The following is a 24107-nucleotide window of genomic DNA, read 5'->3' on the forward strand; positions in this document are numbered from 1 at the left end:
GGCCATTTCGAGTGCGCATCCACGACTATTAAAAACATTGAGTCCATGAAAGGACCAGCAAAATCAATATGCACCCGTTGCCATGGAGATGAGGGGCCTGTGGTGGTGCATTTTGGACTTTCTGGCATCCTGAGCCGGTCTTGGTCAGGTCCTCGATTTGTTTATCGATTCCTGGCCACCACACACAAGCCCTGGCTAGGCTTTTCATTTTTACCCCTCCCAGATGACCCTCATGAAGCTCATTGAGCACTCTATCCCTTAACTTGGGTGGAATTACCACTCGGGATCCACACATCAAGGTCCCCCGGCACACTGACAGCTGTTCTCTCCTTGTTGAGAATGCTGGCAACAGTGAGTCGCCATGTGCTGGCCATCCCTTCACCATCAAATCATATACCCGAGACAGTGTCGGGTCATTTCGGGTTTCCTTTTCGATACAAGTGTTAGTTACCGGTAGGTATTCAACTATAGTCGAATGGAATATTTCGACAGGATCCACTGCTGGTGCTTCCTCCGCAGTAGGCAGTGGCAGGCGTGATAGCCCATCAGCATTTCCATGCCGTTTCGTGCCCTTGTATTCAATCTCATAGTGGTGCGCCCCTAGAAAATGTGACCATCTTTGTAGTCGTTGCGCAGTCATCACCGGAACGCCCTTCTTCGGATTAAAAATGGAGACAAGAGCTGGTGATCAGTCAGCAAGGTGAATTTCTGCCCATGCAGATAGTGATTGAACTTTTTTACTCCCCACACTAGGCTGAGGGCCTCCCTGTCAATCTGGGCGTAGTTACGTTCGGCTGAGGTTAGTGATCGTGACGCAAAGGCTATTGGCCTCTCTGAGCCATCCGAGAATTTGTGCGACAGCACCGCTCCAATGCTGTAGGGTGACTCATCACATGCCAACCGAATTGGTAATGCCGGGTTGTAATGGGCCAACACCTTGTGGTAAACCACTATTATTGTATCCTACTGTTATCGTTATTGCATATTGTTACCTCTGGTTGGCGCTGTGTACCAATGCATGCCTCAGCTGGCTCCGCCCACATGACCAGGTATAAAGGTGGGTGTTTCGGCAACCCACTTCCTTCTTGGAACCAGTTGGCCACGAGAGGCATGCTCTGTTCTTTAGTTAATAAAAACCTCTTCGTTACTTTCCTAATTCATCGCCTTTTATGGAGTAATTGATAAGCGTATCAATTTTATTAACTAAAAGTAAAATGTCGACACCTGAACAGCAACAACAGCAGGCGTTGCTGCGAGCCCTCAGACCAGCATGCCTGGACCTCGACCCTCAAGCAGCGGGTTCATCGACCAATTTCGAACACTGGCTGAGCTGCTTTGCATCCTTCCTAGAAGCCTCCGCTGTGACATCGGAGGAGAACAAACTAAAAGTTTTGACCGCCCAGGTGAGCCCTCAAGTATATACACTCATCCGGGATGCTACTACGTACACGGCGGCCCTCGAACTACTAAAAGGGCAATACACGCGCCCAGTGAACACGATTTACGCCAGACACCTCTTGGGATCCTACAGGCAGCAACCGGGGGAATCGGTAGAGGCATTTTTACGGGCGTTACAGACACTCTGCAGGGACTGCGACTGTAAGGAGGTAACGGCTGCGGGGCACGTGGAGGGACTTACCTGTGATGCCTTCGTTAGGGGCCTCCAGTCCGACTACTCCCGGCAGAGACTGCTCGAAAGCAAGGAGCTCGACCTGAAGACGGCCGTAGCCCTTGCGCTCTCGTTAGATGCGGCCCACCGAAACCTCGAAGCATACTCACGTAACGGCGCCGCGCCATGGCCATCGCGACCTTGGGACATGGGACCGCCGCCCCCGGTACCAACTGCTGCAGCGATGTCCCGAAATCAACTGGGACCGCCACCCCCAGTACCAACTGCAGCGATGCCCCATAACCAGGCCCAAAAATGCTATTTCTGTGGCCAGTTAAAACACCCTACAGCGCGCTGCCCGGCTAAGACCGCTACCTGCTCGGGCTGCAGGAAGAAAGGCCATTACGCCAATGCCTGCAGGGGGAAACCCGCGAACGCCAGCAGCGCCGCGTGCGAACCGTGGGGGCAGCCATCTTATCCGCCATTTTGTGCACCTCCGGCCGCGATGTGATTAGTGTTTTGCTCTTCTGGAAAGCTCGTCTACATTCGTCACTCCACTTACATGGCACCCCAGTTTGCAGTAGGGTGTTCAGTGGGTGTAGTATTGTAGACAAATTTGGCAAGAACTTATGTTAGTAGTTTACCAGCCCGAGGAACGACCTCAGTTGTGACACATTTTCCGGTGCTGGAGCCTTGACTACTGCCTCAATCTTCTCTGGGGACTTATGTAACCCCTCTTTATCGATAACGTGGCCACAATACGAGATTTGTTTTCTAAAAAACTCGCATTTGGGGCGGTTAGCTCGGAGCCCATATTCCTGCAATCTAGTGAGTACCTGCTCCAGGTTGGTAAGGTGATCACTGTCATTTTCGCCCGTGACCAGGATGTCTTCCAAATAACACTGGGTCCCTGGGATCCCTTGCAGGACTTGTTCCATTGCCCTCTGCCAAATAGCCGGAGCTGATGCTACCCCGAATACCAGCCGGTGTTATTGGTAGAGACCTTTATGGGTGTTCATTGTGAGGTATTTTTTTGATGCTTCTTCTACCTCCATTTGCAGATACGCCTGGGCCAGATCAATCTTAGTGAAGCGTTTCCCTCCAGATAGCGAGGCGAAAATATCTTCAATCCGCGGAAGTGGATATTGTACGGTGTGAAGGACCAGGTTCACTGTTACCTTAAAGTCCCACAGATGCGAACCTTCTTGGTTCCTCAGGCATGCTGCTCAACGACTTTTTCATCACAGGGACGATGGGTGTAGCCCACTCGCTCCAGTCTACCTTGGACAGTACACCTGAACGTTCCAGACTCTCCAGCTCTGCTTTGATGGCTGGGCGGATCGCATAAGGTACTGGTCTGGCCGTAAAAAAATTTTGGGCTTGAGTTTTCTTCAATTTTAATCGTCGCTGTCATGCCTTTTAGTGTTCCGAGTCCTTGCTGGAACACTTTATTCGCATCAGTTAGGATCTTTGACAGTCGCCCAGGTGTGACGTCGTCATCCTTTTTGTCAGCCACAGTCAGTGCCTGTATGGAATGCCAATCCAGTTGTATTTTCCGGATCCATTCACATCCCAGTAATGGTGGTCCTCCATCTTGCAATACATACAGGTCTAGTTTTGGTGTTTCCTTACCGTTATATATAACGGTCACCTTTATTTTTCCTTTGGGGTAGACTTTTTGCCCCGTGTGCGTCTTGAAAATAATTTTTGTGTCTCTCAAGGGTATGTGTGAGAATAGCCGCTCGTAGTCTCATCAGTTTATGACTGTTAGGGCTGATCCTGTGTCCAATTCCATCTTTACCTGGACTCCTGCTATCTTGAGAGTGACCCAAATGGTTCGGTGATCCTTCGTTGTGATCACATTATGTAGTTTCAGACAACTCAGTTCCCTGCTTTCGGAGTCGTTATCACTCTTGTTCGTCTGAACTATTCTCCGTCATCTTATGTACCTTCTGGTACTTTCCTTTGGTCGGTTTCTTATTGCTGGTTTTCTTTCCCGACCTGCAGACTCGTGCTATGTGTCCTACTTTTCCACACTGTCTGCACACTTTTTCTTTGAACCAGCAATCATTCTGGTCGTGTGTTGTTCTGCCGCAGCGATAGCACTTCTCTGTTCCATATGACATTTCATTTGTGCCATATTCTTGCGGTCTCTGTTGTATCTCTGCGGCGCCCCGTGCTGCTGCTTCATATGATACCGCAATGCTGAAAGCCTTTTCTAGCATAAGGTCCTTTTCAGATAAAAGCTGTTTCTGGGTTCCTTCACTTTGAAGCCCACACACAAACTTATCCCTTAAGGCATCTGTCAGTCCCGCTCCAAACTGGCAGTGTTTCGATAGTTTGCACAGTTCTGTTAAATAATCAGCATTGCTTTCATCCTTATGCTGGTTCCGTTTGTGAAACTTGAATCTTTCTGCTATCAGCAGCGGTGTGGGGTTTAAATGTTCCTTTAGTATCATTACTATGTCTTCAAAACTCTTTTCCATTGGCTTCATTGGGGTTACTAGATTTCGTAATAAACCATACGTCTTTGCACCCATTAAATTTAACAATACCAACACTTCCTTGTCATCTGACACCTCACTTGCCTTGCAGTACACCTCTATTCGTTCGACATATGTAGTCCAATCTTCGACTTCATTGTCAAATGCGGTGATACTGCCACTCTTCAGCATTTTGGGTGTGGTTTAAAATGGCATCTCCCAATGGCTTAAAATGGCGTCTCCCGCGCTTTCCTTCCTCCCCTGCTGCTGCCGACGCCGCTCCCGGCGGTTCTCGTGGCAATGGCGGCGCCCTGTAAGTTTCGTGCACTTCTCCTGCGCTGCTGCCAACGCCGCTCTCGGCGGTCCTCATGGCAATGGCGGCGCCTCGCGGGTTTCTGCGCGTCTCTCTCTCCCTCTCTCCAACGCTGCTTGGCCCCTGAACACCGGCTGCGCCTTGTGCGCTCTGCCCGTGCTCTCTCTCCCCCGTCGATGCTGCTCAGCCCTTTGCTGTGCCGCTCGGTCGGGCTCTAGCCCGCCGCTGTCTGGGAAAGGTCTGCGCACTACCTGTTGCCAGCCCGTTTCGCTGGACCACCTCGACTGGAAAGCCAAGCCTGGCCCTCGACAGCCTCCCCTGCAATTCTCGAGTCTCTGCTGGATGACTGGGCGGTTGCCCGTGGTCGACGCCCGAGTCTCTGGCCTTGACCTCCAATCCACTGATCTCCAGGAACGAATCCCCGGGAGGTGATGCAGAGTTGCAGGTAGGTTCGAACCTGCCTCGTCGCCAATGTTACGTCCGTGTATAAGAAGACACACACTGCGGAGAACGGTACAATAGGTATTTACTCAACGTGGCTCAGGCTGCAACTGATCTGTACAGATTACTATTCAGCGTTATATACAGGTGTGGTCACTGCCAGTACTACAGTATACATGAGCTGTAAAAAGTAGTTCCCCCCTTAAAGGTACATACATTACAGTATTTGACCCCTAAATGAGCTTCCGACCACACATCCTCTCCATCACAAAGACTGCCTACTTCTACCTCCATATCGCCCGTCTCCACCTGTGTCAGCTCATCTGCTGCTGAAATCCTCATCCATGCCTTTGTTATCTCGAGACTTGACTATTCCAACACACTCCTGGCCGACCTCCCAGCTTCCACCCTCCATAAACTTCAGCTCATCCAAAACTCGGCTGCCCCATGTCCGAACTCGCACCCAGTCCCGTTCACCCATCACCCCTGTGCTCACTGACCTACATTGGCTCCCGGTCCAGCAACGCTGCAACTTTAAAATTCTCATCCTTGTGTTCAAATCCCTCCATGGGCTCGCTCCTCCCTTTCTCTGTAACCTCCTCCAAGATCTCTGCGCTCCTCCAATTGTGGCCTTTTATACATCCCTGATTTTAATTGCTCCATCATTGGCGGCCGTGCCTTCAGCTGCCTGGGCCCTAAGCTCTGAAATTACCTCCCTAAACCTCTTTGCCTCGCGACCTCTCTCTCCTCCTTTAAGACACTCCTTAAAACCTACCTCTTTGGCCAAGGTGTTGGTCACCTGTCCTAATATCTCCCTTTGTGGCCCCTTCCAACACTCCCCTAATAAACACCCACCCCCAACACTCCCCTAATAAACACCCACCCCCAACACTCCCCTAATAAACACCCACCCCCAACACTCCCCTAATAAACACCCACCCCCAACACTCCCCTAATAAACACCCACCCCCCCCCACACTCCTCTAATAGACACCCACCCCCCCCAACACTCCTCTAATAAACACCCACCCCCAACACTCCTCTAATAAACACCCACCCCCAACACTCCTCTAATAAACACCCACCCCCGACACTCCTCTAATAAACACCCACCCCCGACACTCCCCTAATAAACACCCACCCCGACACTCCCCTAATAAACACCCCCCCGACACTCCTCTAATAAACCCCCCCCCCCCCGACACTCCTCTAATAAACACCCACCCCCGACACTCCCCTAATAAACACCCACCCCAACACTCCTCTAATAAACACCCACCCCCCGACACTCCCCTAATAAACACCCACCCCCCGACACTCCCCTAATAAACACCCACCCCCCGACACTCCTCTAATAAACACCCACCCCCCGACACTTCTCTAATAAACACCCACCCCCCGACACTCCTCTAATAAACACCCACCCCCCGACACTCCTCTAATAAACACCCACCCCCCGACACTCCTCTAATAAACACCCACCCCCAACACTCCCCTAATAAACACCCACCCCCCCAACACTTCTCTAATAAACACCCACCCCCAACACGCCTCCAATAAACACCCACCCCCCCCAACACTCCTCTAATAAACACCCACCCCAACACTCCTCTAATAAACACCCACCCGATTCTTTTTACCTTTCAATCGATTTCTCATCCAGTCCAGGTTTCATTTTTAAGTTGACATTGTGAATCGATGTGAGTTTGGAGCCATTTCATTCACGTAGTTTGAGATGCAGCCTGTATTTTACATTAACTGGAAATGTTTCATGAATGATTAATATTCACACTATGATCCTGCTGTTTATGTATTTCGAACACAGGAAATGTTAAAAGATGAAATTCGAACACTAACGTACAGGAGTTCCGTGTACCACAACAAACATGTGTTCAAGGACAAAACAGTGCTGGATGTGGGAAGTGGAACTGGGATATTGGCGATGTTTGCAGCCAGAGCAGGAGCCAGGAAAGTGTTTGGGGTATGTTCTTCCGATTGTTCGGGCATCTTTTGTCAAATTTCTTTAAAAATGTGTGTTGCTACTTAAGCTGCTGCAGTGTGTAAACGCCCTGCTTGGTATGGAACAGGACATCTTTCTTTGATTCCTGCCTATGCTGTTAGACAGTGGCAAGGCTGGGGTAGTGATTGTAGAAATCAGCCCATGGTTTCCAATCTTCAATTCAATTCAATTTTATTTGCCTTATGTAACTAGTACAATGGAGTGCTTACTCCCCGTAGGGACACGTCAGCTATTTCTACAGCGCCGTGTTCAGAAAGTCAATTCTTTGGCATCCAGTGGCAGTGGGAGCACGATGTCCCTCAGCCGCTCCGTCCCCCTCGTCACCACGGCCTCCTCCTCACTGTTGCCGGCTCGGCTCCACGTGTGGTGGCCTGTTTCTCCCGCTCACCCTCTGACCACCATTCCCGGCTCCCCTCCTCCCAGTCGGACTGAGAGTCGTCGTGGCTGCTGCTCGAAGCGCTGCACTGCCTCCGCCCGACTCGCCGAACACATCCTCCGGTCGCTGCGGCCTCCACCTCACCGTCTCCACGGTCCGATGGCCCGGGGCCTGCTTCTCCCGCTTCCGGTCCAGCCAATCTTGATTGCAATCCCAGGATCTCACATGTCGGCATCTGGTGAGGGCAGAATCAGCCTAGCTGTGATTCTTCCTATAGCCAAATAGTCTGCTTACATTGTGTAGGTTCCCGAATCAAGAATGCTGCATTGGTGAGGTTGCTAAGGGTTGCAGGCACCAGTGGAATTGTTCTCCAGTATGATAGCTTCCTTCAATAGGGAAAGGAAAAGGTGAGAAAGTTAAGGGTGACATCACACCACTTCTTTCAATCACACCTTTAGGTGATAGTGTAAAATGGGTGATATCGATAATAAAAATCAGGAGAGGCGTAAACGGGCGGCTGATCCGATATCAGCCGTTTTACAATTGCCCAAAGTCAGTGTGTTTAGAGTTGGGGGGGGGTGGGTGGAGAGTTACCCCACTTCCTGCCTCTTTGGCTGTGTGGTGAAGCATCACATCACAGCACTTTCTCTTCATTTACATGTCTTAAACCATTTAAGGTTAGAGGGTAACAACTTAGTCTGTACACTGGGTGTCAGTCCACATGTAGTGTGAATAGGAGCTGGAGAATCAGGTATCAACACGCCAACAAAGGACAGCATGTCACGTTTACTCTTCCCATTTGTTTACACACAGCCTGGCTCCAAATATCCACTGACATTGATCGCAAGATCACACAATCACCCTCCGAAAGAACTGTCCCCTTAGTCCCATTCCCTTGCCCTTTCCCAATAGTGTTTACATTATTTAAAAGCTTCCCCACTGTTCTTTGGGCATTTCATGTCCAATCAACCCTCTGTGTGAAAAAAATTCTCCGAACCCCTCCACCCATCCTTTTAACGATCTTAAATTTATTCCCTCTAGTTACCGATCCAAAGACCTGTGGAAATAGTTTTTCCAAGTTAGCGTTATTAAAACCTTTCCTAACTGCAAACACCGCTATCAGATCTATAAAGTTAAACATTTAATATGTTGTGTTTGAAAGTGATTTAGTTAAATCCGAAACTAGGGTCTTAAATCTAAACAAAGCAAACTATGTAGGTATGAGGGGTGAGTTGACCAAGGTAGATTGGGAAATTACATTAAAAGGTATGATGGTAGACAAGCAATGGCTAGCATTTAAAGAATTAATACATAACTTACAACAAATATACATTCCTTTAAGGCACAAAAACCCCACAGGAAAAGTGGTCCAACCGTGGCTAACAAGAGAAGTTAAAGACAGTATTAGATCAAAGGAAGAGGCTTATAATGTTGCCAAAAAGAGTAAGCCTGAGGATTGGGAGGATTTTAGAATTCAGCAAAGGAGGACCAAGAAATTGATAAAGGGAAAATAGAATATGAGAGTAAACTAGCAAGAGACATAAAAACAGACTGTAAAAGCTTCTATAGATATGTAAAAAGGAAAAGATTAGCAAAAGTAAATGTGGGTCCCTTACAGGCTGAGACAGGATAAATTATAATGGGGAGTAAGGAAATGGCAGAGAAATTAAACAAATACTTTGGGGGGAATTTTCCCAGCCCTGGGGAGGTGGGTATAGAGGTGGAACTGCTGGGAAAATGGCAGAAACTGAGAGCGGGTACTGACCCCACTCCCAACCCGCCTCCATGCCATCTTCGCGGGTGGCGGGTCCCCAACTCGCGCAGAAAGGGGATTAGGGCCAATTAACTGCCTGTTAACAGGCAGTTTTGAGGCTTATCCCCATTTTACCCCCGCAAGTGCGGGCTTCCTGATGGCGGCGAATCTCGCCTGGGTCAATGAGGTGAGCAGTGGGTCTACGGGGGTGAGAGGGATCAAAAAGTCCGCTGTGGAGGTGAGTGATGGGTGCAAGTGTGGAGAGGTAAATATGAGAGGTGAGTGTAAAGCGTTGGAAAAAGTTTCCTTACCTTTGCTTCTTTCTGCAGGCTTCAACCCTTGGGGTTCCGGAGGTGCCTCATCTCAACGGCAGAGATGACAGAATGGCAGCTGCATTCTTAGATGCAGCAGCCATCTCCTTTCTGCTGAGGAGAGAGGTTTTAGTGAGCCTTCAGTGCAAGGGCTCACCTTAGAACAGAAATTGTCAGTGCTTGACAGCTTCTCAAAGCTGTCAAATGCTGACAATTCATCTGTCAAAATTTTTTTTGACAGATGAAATGTCATACACTGATGTCCTCTTGTCACCGGCCCTTAATTGGCCGGTAAGCCCACAGGGCAGGCTTAACAAGGTCAATCAAGGGAAAATAGCGTGGGTTGGCCAGACATCGTTGGGGGTGGGACTGAAACCCGACAACCAGCAGTCCCGCCCCCAACGTGTCCCCATTGACAAAATCCAGCCCTTTGTGTCTGTTTTCACGGAATGCAAAAAACCTCCCGGAAATAGTGGAGAACCAAGGCTCTAGCAAGAATGAGGAACTGAAAGAAATTATTATTAGTAAAAAAAGTACTGGAGAAATGAATGGGACTGAAAGCTGATAAATTCCCTGGACCTGATGGCCTACATCCTAGGGTTTTGAAAGAGGTGACGATAGAGATAGTGGATGCATTGGTTGTCATCTTTCAAAATTCCATAGATTCTAGAACGGTTCCCGCAGATTGGAAGGTGACAAATGTAACCCCACTATTTAAGAAAGGAGGGAGAGGGAAAATGGGGAACTACAGACCAGTTAGCCTGACATCCGTAGTAGGGAAAATGCTAGAATCTATTATTAAGGACGTGGTAACAGGGCACTTAGAAAATAATAATAGGATTGGGCAGAGTCGACACGGATTTATGAAAGGGAAATCGTGTTTGACAAATCTATTCGAGTTTTTTGAGGTTGTAACTAGCAGAATTGATCAGGGGGAACCAGTGGATGTGGTGTATTTGGATTTTCAGAAGGCTTTCGATAAGGTGTCCAAGAGGTTATTCAACAAAATTAGGGCTCATGGGATTGGGGGTAATATACTAGCATACATTGAGGAATAAACGGGGCATTTTTGGGTTGGCAGGCTGTAACTAGTGAGGTACCGAGTGCTTGGGCCTCAGCTAGTTACAATCTATATCAATGATTTGGATGAGGGGACCAAATGTAATATATCCAAGTTTGCTGATGATACAAAGCTGGGTGGGAATGTAAGTTGTGAGGAGGATGCAAAGAGGCTTCAAGGAGATATAGACAGGCTAAGTGAGTGGGCAAGAACATGGCAAATAGAATATAATGTGGAGAAATGTGAAGTTATCCACTTTGGTAGGAAAAATAGAAAAGTAGAGTATTTTTTAAATGGTGAGAGATTGGGAAATGTTGGTGTTCAGAGGGACCTGGGTGTCCTTGTACATGAATCACTGAAAGTTAACATGCAGGCACAGCAAGCAATTAGGAAAGCAAATGGTATGTTGGCCTTTATTACAAGAGGATTTGAGTTTAAGAGTAAAGACGTCTTACTACAATTATATAGGGCCCTGGTGAGACCACACCTGGAGTATTGTGTACAGTTACGGTCTCCTTACCTAAGGAAGGATATACTTGCCATAGAGGGAGTGCAACGAAGGTTCACCAGACTGGTTCCTGGGATGGGGGGATTGTCCTATGAGGAGAGATTGAGTAGACTAGGCCTATATTCTCTAGAGTTTAGAAGAATGAGAGGTGATCTCATTGAAACATACAACATTCTTACAGGGCTTGACAGGGTAGATGCAGGGAGGATGTTTCCCCTGGCTGGGCAGTCTCGAGTCGGGCGTCAGAGTCTCAGAATAAGGGGTCGGCCATTTAGGACTGAGATGAGGAGAAATTTCTTCACTCCGAGGGTGGTGAATATTTGGAATTCTCTACCCTAGAGGGCTGTGGAGGCTCAGTTGTTGAGTATGTACAAGGCAGAGATCGATAGATTTTTGGATATTAAGGGAATCAAGGGATTTGGAGATAGTTCAGGAAAGTGGAGATGAGGTTGAAGATCAGCCATGATCTTATTGAATGGCGGAGCAGGCTCGAGGGGCCGAATGGCCGACTCCTGCTCCTATTTCTTATGTTCTTATGTCTGGTGCAGCATCAATTCTAATACTTGGTGGAAATGTTAATACATTAGAATAATTTGACTGGAGTTGCAGAGGGAGTGGGTTTGTCTGGCATTTGAACATGGAATATAATGGATGAAATCATTTTCCAAAGGGTCTTCTCCCCAAACAGTGAATCAAATAAAATCCGCTCATCGGTACTAGAATATTCTTTGAAAATAAACAGAGAATTGTAAAAATAAAATGACCTGCGCTAAATTACAATGCAAAGGGATATTTCAGTGCTCAAAGGCCCTTCCCTTCTGTTTTTTTAGATTGAATGTTCCAGTATCTCTGATTATTCAGAGAAGATCATCAAGGCAAACCACTTGGACAACAGTAAGCAACTTAGCAAATGCATTGCAAATTTACAAATGCTTTACATGTCAATGAATTACCCTGTTGTAATGACCAAAATAATTTCCAATTTTCTCACCTTGATCAGAAGATTAATTGGAGATGTTTAATCCCTTACTAAATTCAATATTTTAAATACTGCAGTTATTCATCAAATTTTTTGCACAGAGAAATCATCGTTTTTAAGTTTAAAAATAGAAAGAAGTTGAAAGAGATTTTTTGGCTCATAAAAGGAATAATTATGTAGTGATGAGCTGATTTATAATTTAGCTGTTGGTAACATTTTGGTGTCCACATTCTTGCATTACAATCACCGTAAGGACTGGGGAAAATGAATTTTATATTCTGGCTAAATCCTATCTGTTTTCAATTAGTCAGAGATTTGCATGAACTGTTTTACAGTAATCACAATATTTAATGGTAAAGTTGAGGAAGTTGAACTGCCTGTGGATAAAGTGGACATCATAATCAGCGAATGGATGGGCTACAGCCTCTTCTATGAATCAATGCTGAACACAGTAATCTTCGCACGAGATAAGTGGCTGGTAGGTGAACTACATCTTAAATTCCCCGCAAGGGACTGTTGCTTTTTCATTGTATTACAGATAAGCTTGCTGAGTTTCTGAGTGAACAAGCTTCAATCCTCTTGCTATACAAGTGCAAAACAAAAGCAGGCAGGGTTGGCATATAAAAGCTCAACTGTTGAGTGTAATTCAGACTGGGGGCGTTATCAGATGTCATTGCTGTAGGATCTATCAGGGAATAAAACATGAAGTGACAGTTGAGCAGAGAACAGTAAAAGTATGCAACGGATGTGGGTCGGATTCTGCTTTGTATGTGCAGTTCAAAATGTGATATCTTTATCAGGTGAATAGATTACGAGACCCATTTCCCCAAAATTCACCAACAGAAACCTGGAGGGCTGATGTTCCCAGATCGAGCAACACTCTATATCGTAGCCATTGAAGATCGCCAGTACAAGGACTTCAAAATTCACTGTAAGATCATGTCTGAATATTGCTTTCACATCTTCCTGTGTTTCATCATATCATTTGAGGGCATGAACCTGGATTTCCCTTAGTCTCCACAGTTTCACCACTGGCTAAGACTGCCAGCTGCTAATGTTCAGAGCTGGCCTGGGGATCACTCTGCTTCTCACCTGCCCTCTGCTTAGCACCTTTCCCAGTAACACGGCCAAGAAAGGGAACTCTGGAGTGAGGGAGGTTTGAATGAGAGAGCCTGCCACCCTACAAAGGAAGAAAGAACTTTTATATTGCGGCTTTCACCACGTCAAATAATTTGCAGTCACTGTTGTAATGTAGTGAAATCTGGCAGCCAATGTGTGCACAGCAAGATCCCATAAACAGCAGTGAAACACTAAGCCCTGCTCCCCCACCCCCCACCATGTGGCACTAACTCTGTACGCTGGTGTTTTCTCACTTTAACTTCCAATGTCTGCAATTTGTGTTAATTTTCTGCATCTCCTTTTCTTTAGGGTGGGAAAACGTTTATGGTTTTGACATGACGTGTATCAGGAATGTTGCCATAAAGGAACCTCTAGTAGACATTGTGGATCCCAAACAAGTTGTGACCAATGCTTGTCTCATCAAGGTGTGGTGAGCCTCTTTTGTAATAATCAGTTAATTATGACATGGAACGATTTTAATGCAATCTATTTGATTGGAATCTATACAACTCCACAGTCCCCCTCGACATCAGGTCGGAATCAGTGAAAGAAACTTGGTAACAGATTTCCTGCCGAGCCTCAGCTGGAAAAGATCACCTCTCAACAGTGGAGATAATGACCCAAGAGCCCAGAAATGCAGCCACATGGCGCCCGTTTTCCAGGCGCTATCCGGCCCACTCTGCTCCAATATGGCGGGCAGGAAGCACGTGCTGATTTCTGGCTGGAAGAGCACTGCTGGCCATATTGGATCAGACAGATGCGCGTGGGGACAGTTAAATGCCAGTTAATTTATTCAAATTAGGGTCCTGCGTGTCTTTTAAGAGTTTTTAATAAGAAACACATGACCTGCCCACCTCTCCTCAATTCCCTCCATCCTCTCTCGATTACCTCTGTCCATCCCTGTTTCCCCCCCCCCCCCACTCCGGTCCCCGCTCCCATCCCAAATGTGGCCCCCAGTAATTTGGGGCTGAAATGTCAATAAAGTGCTTGGTTTTGATTTTGGAAGGAATGTGCGTGATGTTGGACATTGAGAAATAATTGAAAGGTTTGCCCATCCAGGAGGTGGATATCTACAATGTGAAGACTGAGGACCTGTCATTTACTTCTACATTCTGTCTTCAAGTTCAGCGGAATGAATACATTCACGCGTTGGTCACATATTTTAACATCGAATTTACAAAGTGTCACAAGAAAACTGGATTTTCTACAGGTAATTGTTATTAACTATTATATTTTACTTTAATCAAAAGGCTTTAGAGTCTAGAATACACACATCAGGTAAACTAACTTTTTGTTGGAATCATAGAATCTTACAGCACAGAAGGAGGCCATTCAGCCCATCATGTCTGTGCCAGCTCTTTACATAGGATTACATCGGATATACGGCACAGAAACAGGCCATTCGGCCCAACCAGTCCGTGCCGGTGTTTATGCTCCACTCGAGTCTCCTCCCGTCTTTCCTCATCTAAATCTATCAGCATAACCCTCTATTCCTTTCTCCCTCATATGCTTGTCTAGCCTCCCCTTAATTACATCTATACTATTCACCTCAACCACTCCCTGTTGTAGCGAGTTCCACATTCTCACCACTCTTTTTGGGTAAAGAAGTTTCTTCTGAATTCCCTATTGGATTTCTTGGTGACTATCTTATATTGATGGCCACTAGTTTTGCTCTTCCCCACAAGTGGAAACATTCTTTCTGTATCCACTCTATCAAAACCTTTCATAATTTTAAAGACCTCTATTAGATCACCCCTCAGCCGTCTCTTTACAAGAGAAAAGACCCAGCCGGTTCATCCTTTCATGATGGGTATAACCTCGCATTTCTGGTATCATCCTTGTAAAACTTTTTTGCACCCTCTCCAGTGCCTCTATATCCTTTTTATAATATGGTGACCAGTGTAATGTATATACCTTTTAAGGGGGGAACTATCTTTTACAGCTCATGTATACTGCAGTATCGGCAGTGACCACACCTGTATATAGCACTGAGTAGTAATCTGTACAGAGCAGTTCCAGTGTGAGCCACGTTGAGTAAACACCTGTTGTACCGTTCTCCTGCAGTCTGTGTCTTATTATACACAGACACAACATTGGCGACAAGGCAAGTTCGAACCTACCTGCAACTCTGCATCACCTCCCGGGGATTCGTTCCTGGAGATCAGTGGATTGGAGGTCAAGGCCAGAGACTCGGGTGTCGACCACGGGTAACCGCCCAGTCATCCAGCAGAGACTCGGGAATTGCGGGGGAGGCTGTCGAGAGCCAGGCTTGGCTTTCCAGTCGAGGTGGTCCAGCGAAACGGGCTGGCAACAGGTAGTGCGCAGACCCTTCCCAGACAGCGGTGGGCTAGAGCCCGACTGAGCGCCACAGCAAAGGGCCGAGCAGCGTCGACGGGGGAGAGGGAGAGAGGGCAGAGCGCACAGGGCGCAGCCGGTGTTCAGGGGCCGAACAGCGTCGAAGAGAGGGAGAGAGAGACGCGCAGAAACCCGCGAGGCGCCGCCATTGCCACGAGGACTGGCGAGAGCGGCGTTGGCAGCAGCGCAGGAGAAGCACGCGAAACCTACAGGGTGCCGTCATTGCCACGAGAACCGCCGGGAGCGGCGTTGGCAGCAGCGGGGGAGGAAGGAAAGCGCGGGAGACGCCATTTTAAGCCATTGGGAGACGCCATTTTAAACCACACCCAAAATGCCGAAGAGTGGCAGTATCACCGCATTTGACAATGAAGTCGAAGATTGGACTACATATGTCGAACGAATAGAGGTGTACTGCAAGGCAAATGGGGTGTCAGATGACAAGAAAGCATCAGTATTGTTAAATTTAATGGGTGCAAAGACGTATGGTTTATTACGAAATCTAGTAACCCCAACGAAGCCAATGGAAAAGAGTTTTGAAGACATAGTAACGATACTACAGGAACATTTAAACCCCACACCGCTGCTGATAGCAGAAAGATTCAAGTTTCACAAACGGAACCAGCATAAGGATGAAAGCAATGCTGATTATTTAACAGAACTGCGCAAACTATTGAAACACTGCCAGTTTGGAGCGGGACTAGCAGATACCTTAAGGGACAAGTTTGTGTGTGGGCTTCAAAGTGAAGGAACCCAGAAACGGCTTTTATCTGAAAAGGACCTTACGCTGGAAAAGGCTTTCAGCATTGCGGTATCATATGAAGCAGCAGCACGGGGCGCTGCAGAGATACAACAGAGACCGCAAGAATATGGCACAAACAAAATGTCATATGGAACAGAGAAGTGCTATCGCTGCGGCAGAACAACACATGACCAGAATGATTGCTGGTTCAAAGACAAAGTGTGCAGACAGTGAAAAGTAGGACACATAGCACGAGTCTGCAGGTTGGGAAAGAAAACCAGCAATAAGAAACCGACCAAAGGAAAGTACAAGAAGGTACATAAGATGACGGAGAATATTTCAGATGAACAAAAGAGTGATAACGACTCCGAAAGCAGGGAACTGAGTTGTCTGAAACTACATAATGTGATCACAACGGAGGATCACCGAACCATTTGGGTCACTCTCAAGATAGCAGGAGTCCAGGTAAAGATGGAATTGGACACAGGATCAGCCCTAACAGTCATAAACCGACGGGACTACGAGCGGCTATTCTCAAACATACCCTTGAGAGACACAAAAATTATTTTGAAGACGTACACGGGGCAAAAAGTCTACCCCAAAGGAAAAATAAGGGTGACCGTTATATATAACGGTAAGGAAACACCAAAACTAGACCTGTATGTATTGCAAGATGGAGGACCACCATTACTGGGACGTGAATGGATCCGGAAAATACAACTGGATTGGCATTCCATACAGGCACGGACTGTGGCTGACAAAAAGGACGATGATGTCACACCTGGATGACTGTCAAAGATCCTAACTGACACGAAAGAAGTGTTCCAGCAAGGACTTAGAACACTAAAAGGCATGACAGCGACGATTAAAATTGAAGAAAACGCAAGCCCAAAATTTTTTAAGGCCAGACTGGTACCTTATGCGATCCGCCCAGCCGTCGAAGCAGAGCTGGAGAGTCTGGAACATTCAGGTGTACTGTCCAAGGTAGACTGGAGCGAGTGGGCTACACCCATCATCCCTGTGATGAAAAAGTCGTTGAGCAGCATGCCTGGGGAACCAAGGAAGGTTCGCGTCTGTGGGGACTTTAAGGTAACAGTGAACCCGATCCTTCACACCGTACAATATCCACTTCCGCGGATTGAAGATATTTTCGCCTCGCTATCTGGAGGGAAACGCTTCACTAAGATTGATCTGGCCCAGGCATATCTGCAAATGGAGGTAGAAGCAGCATCAAAAAAATACCTCACAATCAACACCCATAAAGGTCTCTACCAATACAACCAATACCAATACAGACACAACAACCAGAATTGATCGTAGTACTCCAAGTGTGGTCGAACCAAGGTTCGATACAGGTTTAGCATGACTTCCCTACTTTTCAATTCTATCCCTCTAGAAATAAACCCTAGTGCTTGGTTTGCTTTTTTATGGCCTAATTAACCTACGTTGCTACATTCAGCGATTTGTGTATTTGTACTCCCAAACCCCTTTGCTGTTCTACGCCATTTAGATTTGTATTTACCAAGTAATATGTGACCTCCTTGTTTTTCTTGCCAAAATGTAATACCTCACATTTATCTGTGTTGAATTTAATTTGCCAATTATATGCCCATTCTTCAAGTTTATTAATGTTGTCTTGTAATTTGTTGCAGTCCTCCTCCGTATTGGCTATTCCCCCCCCCCCCCCCCCTCCCAATTTGGTATCATCCACAAATTTAGAAAGTGTGTTTTTGATTTCAAAGTCTAAATCATTAATATAAATTGTGAACAATAGTGGTCCCAGCACTGATCCTTGTGGGACCCCACTACCCACCTTCTGCCACTGTGAATAGCTACCCTTTACCCCTACTCTCTGCTTTCTGTTTGAAGCCAGCCAGCAATCCATTCTGCTACTTGTCCACTGACTGCACATTCTCTGACCTTATTCATTAGTCTATTATGTGGTACTTTATCTAAGGCTGTTTAGAAATCTAGATAAATTCTACATTACCCTTGTCTACTCTCTCTGTTACCTCTTCAAAGAATTCAATGAGGTTGGCTAAGCAAGACTTTCCCTTTTGAAATCCATGCTGACTATTCATTATTATATTTTTCATTTCTAAATGTTCTTCTATTTTCTCCTTTAGTTGGGATTCCATTATTTTTTCCTACCACTGATAGTAAGCTGACTGTTCTATAGTTCCCTGTACATGTTCTGTCTCCCTTCTTAAATATAGGTATTACATTAGCTATCCGCCAGTCCTCTGGCACTACACCTTTTTCTAACGAATTATTAAATATGCATAGTATGTCTCCGCTATCTCTTCCCTAGATTCTTTAAAAATGCACAGTTGTAATCCGTCTGGACCAGGGGTTTTATCCTCTGAGTTTAATTTGTTTATTTAATATATCTCCTTTTTATTTTAAATGTTGTTATCATTTCTAATTTCATCTTCCGATGTCATGTCCACCTGCTCTATCTCCCAGGTAAATACTGAAGCAAAGTAATTATTTAATATTTCTGCCATTTCGCTATCGCTGCCTGTGATTTTATCCTGACCGTCCCTTAATGGCCCTATTCCCATCCCGACTTTCTGTTTTTTATTTATGTGCCTGTAGAATATTTTATTATTTTGTTTTATGTTCCTTGATAATTTAATTTCATAGTTCTTCTTTGCCTTCTTAATTGTTTATTTGACTTCTCTCCTAATCTATTTGTATTCTCCCTTGTCATGCTCTTCCCTACTATCCATGTGCTTAGTGTATAAGAACATAACATAAGAAATAGGAGCAGGAGTAGGCCAATCGGCCCCTCGAGCCTGCTCCACCATTCAATAAGATCATGGCTGATCTGATCCAACCGCCAATCCACTATCACAGAACTTGGGAAAATAAAATGGACAACAATATTGGCAAACAATGATGTAGATCCCTGGGATGGCAGGAATGACATATGAGGAGAGATTGGGTCGATTGGGCTTATACTCGCTGGAGTTTAGAAGAATGAGAGGGGATCTCATTGAAACTTATAAAATTCTGACAGGACTGGACAGACTAGATGCAGGAAGGGTGTTCCCGATGGCCGGGGAGTCCAGAACCAGGGGTCACAGTCTAAGGATAAGGGGTAAGCCATTTAGGGCAGAGATGAGGAGGAATTTCTTCACTCAGACCCTCAAAATTGGATTTTCTCCAATCTATTACCCCAGTCTTCGTCATGCTTATGTCCTTCTCAATTATTATCCTGAAGCGTATTATATGATGGTTACTATTACCTAGATGTTCCCCTACTTTTACTTCTCTTATCTGCTCTGATTCATTCCCCATTACTAGATCCAGTAGCGATTTCTCCCTTGTCGAGCTTCTTACATATTGGGTTAGGAAGCAGTCCCGGACACATTGTAGGAACTCCACTACCTTATCCCCTTTAGAGTCAGAGTTATACAACACAGAAAGAGGCCCTTCGGCCCATCGTGTCTGTGCCGGCCATCAAGCCCTGTCTATTCTAATCTCATTTTCCAGCACTTGGTCCGTAGCCTTGTATGCTATGGCGTTTCAAGTGCTCATCTAAATGCTTCTTGAATGTTGTGAGGGTTCCTAGCTCTTACCATTTACCTACCTCTTCTGGCCAATTAATTTCAGTGTAGTTGAAATCCCCCATGATGATTATTCTATTTTTTACTAATTTCCCTAATTTGTTTGCATTGAGGTCAAAGGTCAGCCATGATCTTATTGAATGGCGGAGCAGGCTTGAAGGGCCATATGGCCGACTCCTGCTCCTAATTTTTATGTTCTTATTTCTTCCTCCACCTCCCTTCCACCATTAGGTGGTCTGTAGACTACACCTATTAGTGTGATTGATCCTTTATTATCTTTTATCTCTATCCACATGGATTCTATTTCTGTCTCACTGATAGCTGCGTCACTTTTTTCTACTGCCATTATGTTATCTGTAATTATGTTATCTTTGAAAGACCTTTCGAATTTAGTCCCACTCCCCAGCTTTTCCCCATAACCCAGCAAGTTATTCATCTCCAAGTACATGTCTAGTTGCCTTTGAAAGTTCCTATGGAATCTGCTTCTACCACGCTTTCAGGTTGTGCATTCTAGATCTTAACAACCCTGTGTGAATAAATTTTTCCTCATTTCCCCTCTAGTTCTTCAGTCAATTATTTGAAATCTATGACCTCTGGTTACTGACCCACTTGCCAGAGGAAATAGTTTCTCCCTACTCTATCAAAACCCCTTATAATTTTGTATACCTCTATTAGGTCTCATCTTAACCTTCTCTGCTCTAACAAGAACAATCCCAGATACGCCAATCTCTCCAATATATTTTATAATTTTTCTCCAATATTATCTGTTTAAAACAAAATGTGATTTCCTGGTTGATTTGAGGATTCCTTCGCTGTAAATCTTTGTGTCACGAGTCTGGGAAATGGATTTTGAGATGAATTCTCCAGCAATGTGCACTTTTACAGCTCTGCTCAAAGCACCTTTACTAAACTCGAGCCCAAGTAAGGAGAGCACCATTAGCAATCACAGCATTGATCACAGAACTTCACAGCACAGAAGGAGGCCATTCAGCCCATCGAGTCTGCGCTGGTTACCGATCCACATAGATGTAGAATAGAAGTTGTGGAAAGTTGTGAGTCACAAGAAGAATAAAACAAAAATGATTAAAGAGCAAGGTTGGTCTGAACTTTCCTTAGACATTCAGTTATTTGGGAAGCAGCACTGACCCTACGCTCCCACAATGGGCAGTGTTTACAGAGAACAGAGGTCAGAGGTAGAGTGTCAGAGATCGGCAGCAGGGACAGAAGGGGTTGGAGTCTGGGCCAGTGCAGTGTCACGGGGGCGGATTTTGGACCACCTGCCAGCTTGCTGTGCTTGATGTCTTCCTGCAGCTTTGGCCTGTCCAACAGGATTGCCAATGTCTGCACCGACTCCATTTCACCTGATGGGATTCATGATGTGAATCTAATTTAAAGTTCTTTGTTCTTTTCACAAACCGACATCCAATCCGCCTGCCACATTGTGCTCAAACCATTTATTTTCCTTTTGCAGCACTGTTTCAGAATACAGTGGATGTGGAGCTGGACCACTCTCCAGCCAAAATGCTCAGTGCTGACCCCACGTTCCTGCGCCATGCTCTACTTGGCTCTTTGCTGATAAATGACATAAAAGTCTGGCATTCAAAATCAAAAGAATAAAATCACTGGTCGTCCCTTTATTCAGGAGACCAGGTGATGACATTTCCTGTTGACTTTTTCCGCTCTGATGTGATAACAAAACAAAAAGATTTTGAAATGAAACACCAAACAGGGTTTCAGAGTCTGAGACTGTCAGAAATGCCAGATCGTTTCAGCGTTACCAAAGTGCAGGTACAAGGATCACCTGCCCCCTCATGAACCCCACCCTTGACCCCTCGGTCCTTGCAAACTACTGCCCCATCTCCAACCCCCCCCTTTCCTCGCCAAAGTCCTTGAATGTGTTGCCTTCATGTTTGAATCTCTCCAATCAGGTTTCTGCCCCTGCCACATCGCCGAAACAGCCGTAATCAAAGTCACAAATGAGATCCAAAGTGACGGTGACCATGGTAAACTGTCCCTCCTCATCCTTCTCTACCTGTCTGCAGCCTTTGACACGGTTGACCATACCATCCTCCTCCAGCGCCGCTCCTTCATTGTCCAGCTGGGTGGGACTGCACTCGCCAGGTTCCACTCTTATCTATCCGATTGTAGCCAGAGAATCTCCAACGATGGCTTCTCTTGTTTCACCCCATACAGTTACCTCTGGAGTCTTACAAGGATCTATCCTTGGCCCCCTCCTCTCCCTTATCTACATGCTGCCCCTTGACATCACCCGCAGACATAGGTTCAGCTTCCACATGTACCCTGATGACAGCCAGGCCAACCTCTCCACAGCCTCTGTGTTGTCAGACTGCTTGTCCAACATCTTAAATGAACCACAGTTTCCTCCAGCTAAACACTGGTAAGACCAAAGCAATTGGCCTCGATATTAACCCCACTCCCCTCCCCCACAATAATCAGGAGAAGGTCAAGGGGGATGTGGTGAAAATATGAAATCCATGCAACCCGACTCCAACACATCGACTCCACGCACCTGCCGACAGTTTTACGGCTGCGGATATCGAGCTGTCTGAGTTTAAAAACATTTTTTTATTCGTTTATGGGATCTGGGCTTTGCTGGCAAAGCCAGCATTTATTGCCCATCCCTAGTTGCCCTCGAAGGTGGTGGTGAGCCGCCTTCTTGAACTGCTGCAGTCCGTGTGGTGAAGGTGCTCCCACAGTGCTGTTAGGGAGGGAGTTCCAGGTTTTTGACCCAGCGACGATGAAGGATCGGCAATATACTTCTAAGTCAGGATGGTGTGTGACTTGGAGGGGAACTTGGAGGTGATGGTGTTCCCATGTGTCTGTTGCCCTTGTCCTTCTAGGTGGAAGAGGTCGCGGGTTTGGGAGGTGCTGCCGAAGAAGCCTTGGCGAGTTGCTGCAATGCATCTTGTAGATGGTACACACTGCAGCCACGGTGCGCCGGTGGTGGAGGGAGTGAATATTTAAGGTGGTGGATGAGGTGCCAATCAAGCGGGCTACTTTGTCCTGGATGGTGTCGAGCTTCTTGAGTGTTGTTGGAGCTGCACTCATCCAGGCAAGTGGAGAGTATTCCATCACACTCCTTACTTGTGCCTTGTAGATGGTGGAAAGGCTTTGGGGAGTCAGGAGGTGAGACACTTGTCGCGGAATACCTAGCCTCTGACCTGCTCTTGTTGCCACAGTATTTATGTGGCTGGTCCAGTTAAGTTTCTGGTCAATAGTGACCCCCAGGAGGTTGATAGTGGGGGATTCGGCAATGGTAATGCCATTGAATGTCAAGGGGAGGTGGTTAGACTCTGAGTGTGCTGCCATGGGTCCGTCTGTAACATGTTTAAACCGGGCTCCTACAGTGCTATTGGGAGCCCAATGTGAAACGAACTGTTGCTGCGTGGGTTTCCCAGGGGTCAGGAAACACCCCATTCCTCCCTGACCTCATTGGTCCCTGGGCCCTCAGTGTCTCAAATTTAAAATTCTCATCCTTGTGTAAAATTCCTCCATGGCCTCACCTCTCCCTTTCTCCCTGCACCAACCCTACAATCCCCTCAACATTCAATTTCTCCAACTTTGGCCTCTTGAGCATCCCCATCTCCCTTCACCCCACCATTGGTGGCCGTGCCTTCAGCTGCCTAGGCCCCACACTCTGGAATTCCCTCCCTAAACCCCTCCTCGTCCCTCTTTTCCATTAATAACCTGCTTAAAATTCACCTCTTTTCCCAGATTAGCTCTGTCCCCCTTTGTAAAAATGGGACTACATTGAGCCTCTCTCCAGTCCTCTGGCTCAGATACGCAATCAGTAGAGCCTGAAATATAAGGCCCGATTTTTACTTAAGCTGCTTGGAGTGTAAACCGGGTGTCCCACACAAACTGGCCAAATTCCTGCCAGGCGGGTTATTTTAAAATCAGGCTATAATTTCTGGGGCTGTGGCGACCTCCTCCCTCTGGATTCTAGGATTTCTCCCATTGGCTGCTGGCACTTTGTCTTCCTTTAGCTTAACTTTTAAAATGCTCCTTTTATTGTTCACTCATCTCACACTCAATCACTTCAGGATTCACCTTGGCTCCAATATATTACTAAAGACCAAATTACCAAAGTATTTATTAAAGACCTGCACCATTTTTAATCATCCACAAATTGACAATCCTCTCTACTGGAGTTCCACCTCACTTAGCAACTCTCTCTTAACTTGTCAAATGCCTTGCTGTTCTTGTGATGTTTTTGAATTATTTTCCTCCTACTCCCTCTCAGTTTTCCTTACCCTGCTCTTGAACTTTTATTCTCTTTCAGTTTTTTTTCATTATTCTTATAGTCCTTTAAAATCAGACAATTAGGGACGGGCAATAAACACTGGCTTTGCCAGTGATGCCCACATCCCAGGAACAAATTGAATCTTAAACCAGCGGAAAAGCTCGCGTAAAACACGAATGTGAATGGTTTTGGGCAAAACTCAATT

General features: G+C 46.2%; 1 protein-coding gene across 3 annotated transcripts in view; it reads left to right on the forward strand.

Annotated features, from left to right (window-relative positions):
• Window positions 1-24107, forward strand: part of prmt8b (protein arginine methyltransferase 8b) — a 51458-nt gene that overhangs the window by 14243 nt on the left and 13108 nt on the right. For all 3 annotated transcript variants that reach the window (XM_086009721.1, XM_086009720.1, XM_086009719.1), the window contains exons 3-8: window positions 6672-6827; window positions 11705-11768; window positions 12189-12331; window positions 12697-12784; window positions 13282-13397; window positions 14032-14182. In XM_086009721.1, coding sequence (XP_085865847.1) covers window positions 6672-6827; window positions 11705-11768; window positions 12189-12331; window positions 12697-12784; window positions 13282-13397; window positions 14032-14182 — 718 coding nt within the window. The remainder of the gene's footprint in view (window positions 1-6671; window positions 6828-11704; window positions 11769-12188; window positions 12332-12696; window positions 12785-13281; window positions 13398-14031; window positions 14183-24107) is intronic.

Source organism: Somniosus microcephalus, chromosome 16 (genome assembly GCF_052327205.1).
Source record: "Somniosus microcephalus isolate GS21.2 chromosome 16, FLI_Smic_1.0, whole genome shotgun sequence".
NCBI lineage: Eukaryota > Metazoa > Chordata > Chondrichthyes > Squaliformes > Somniosidae > Somniosus > Somniosus microcephalus.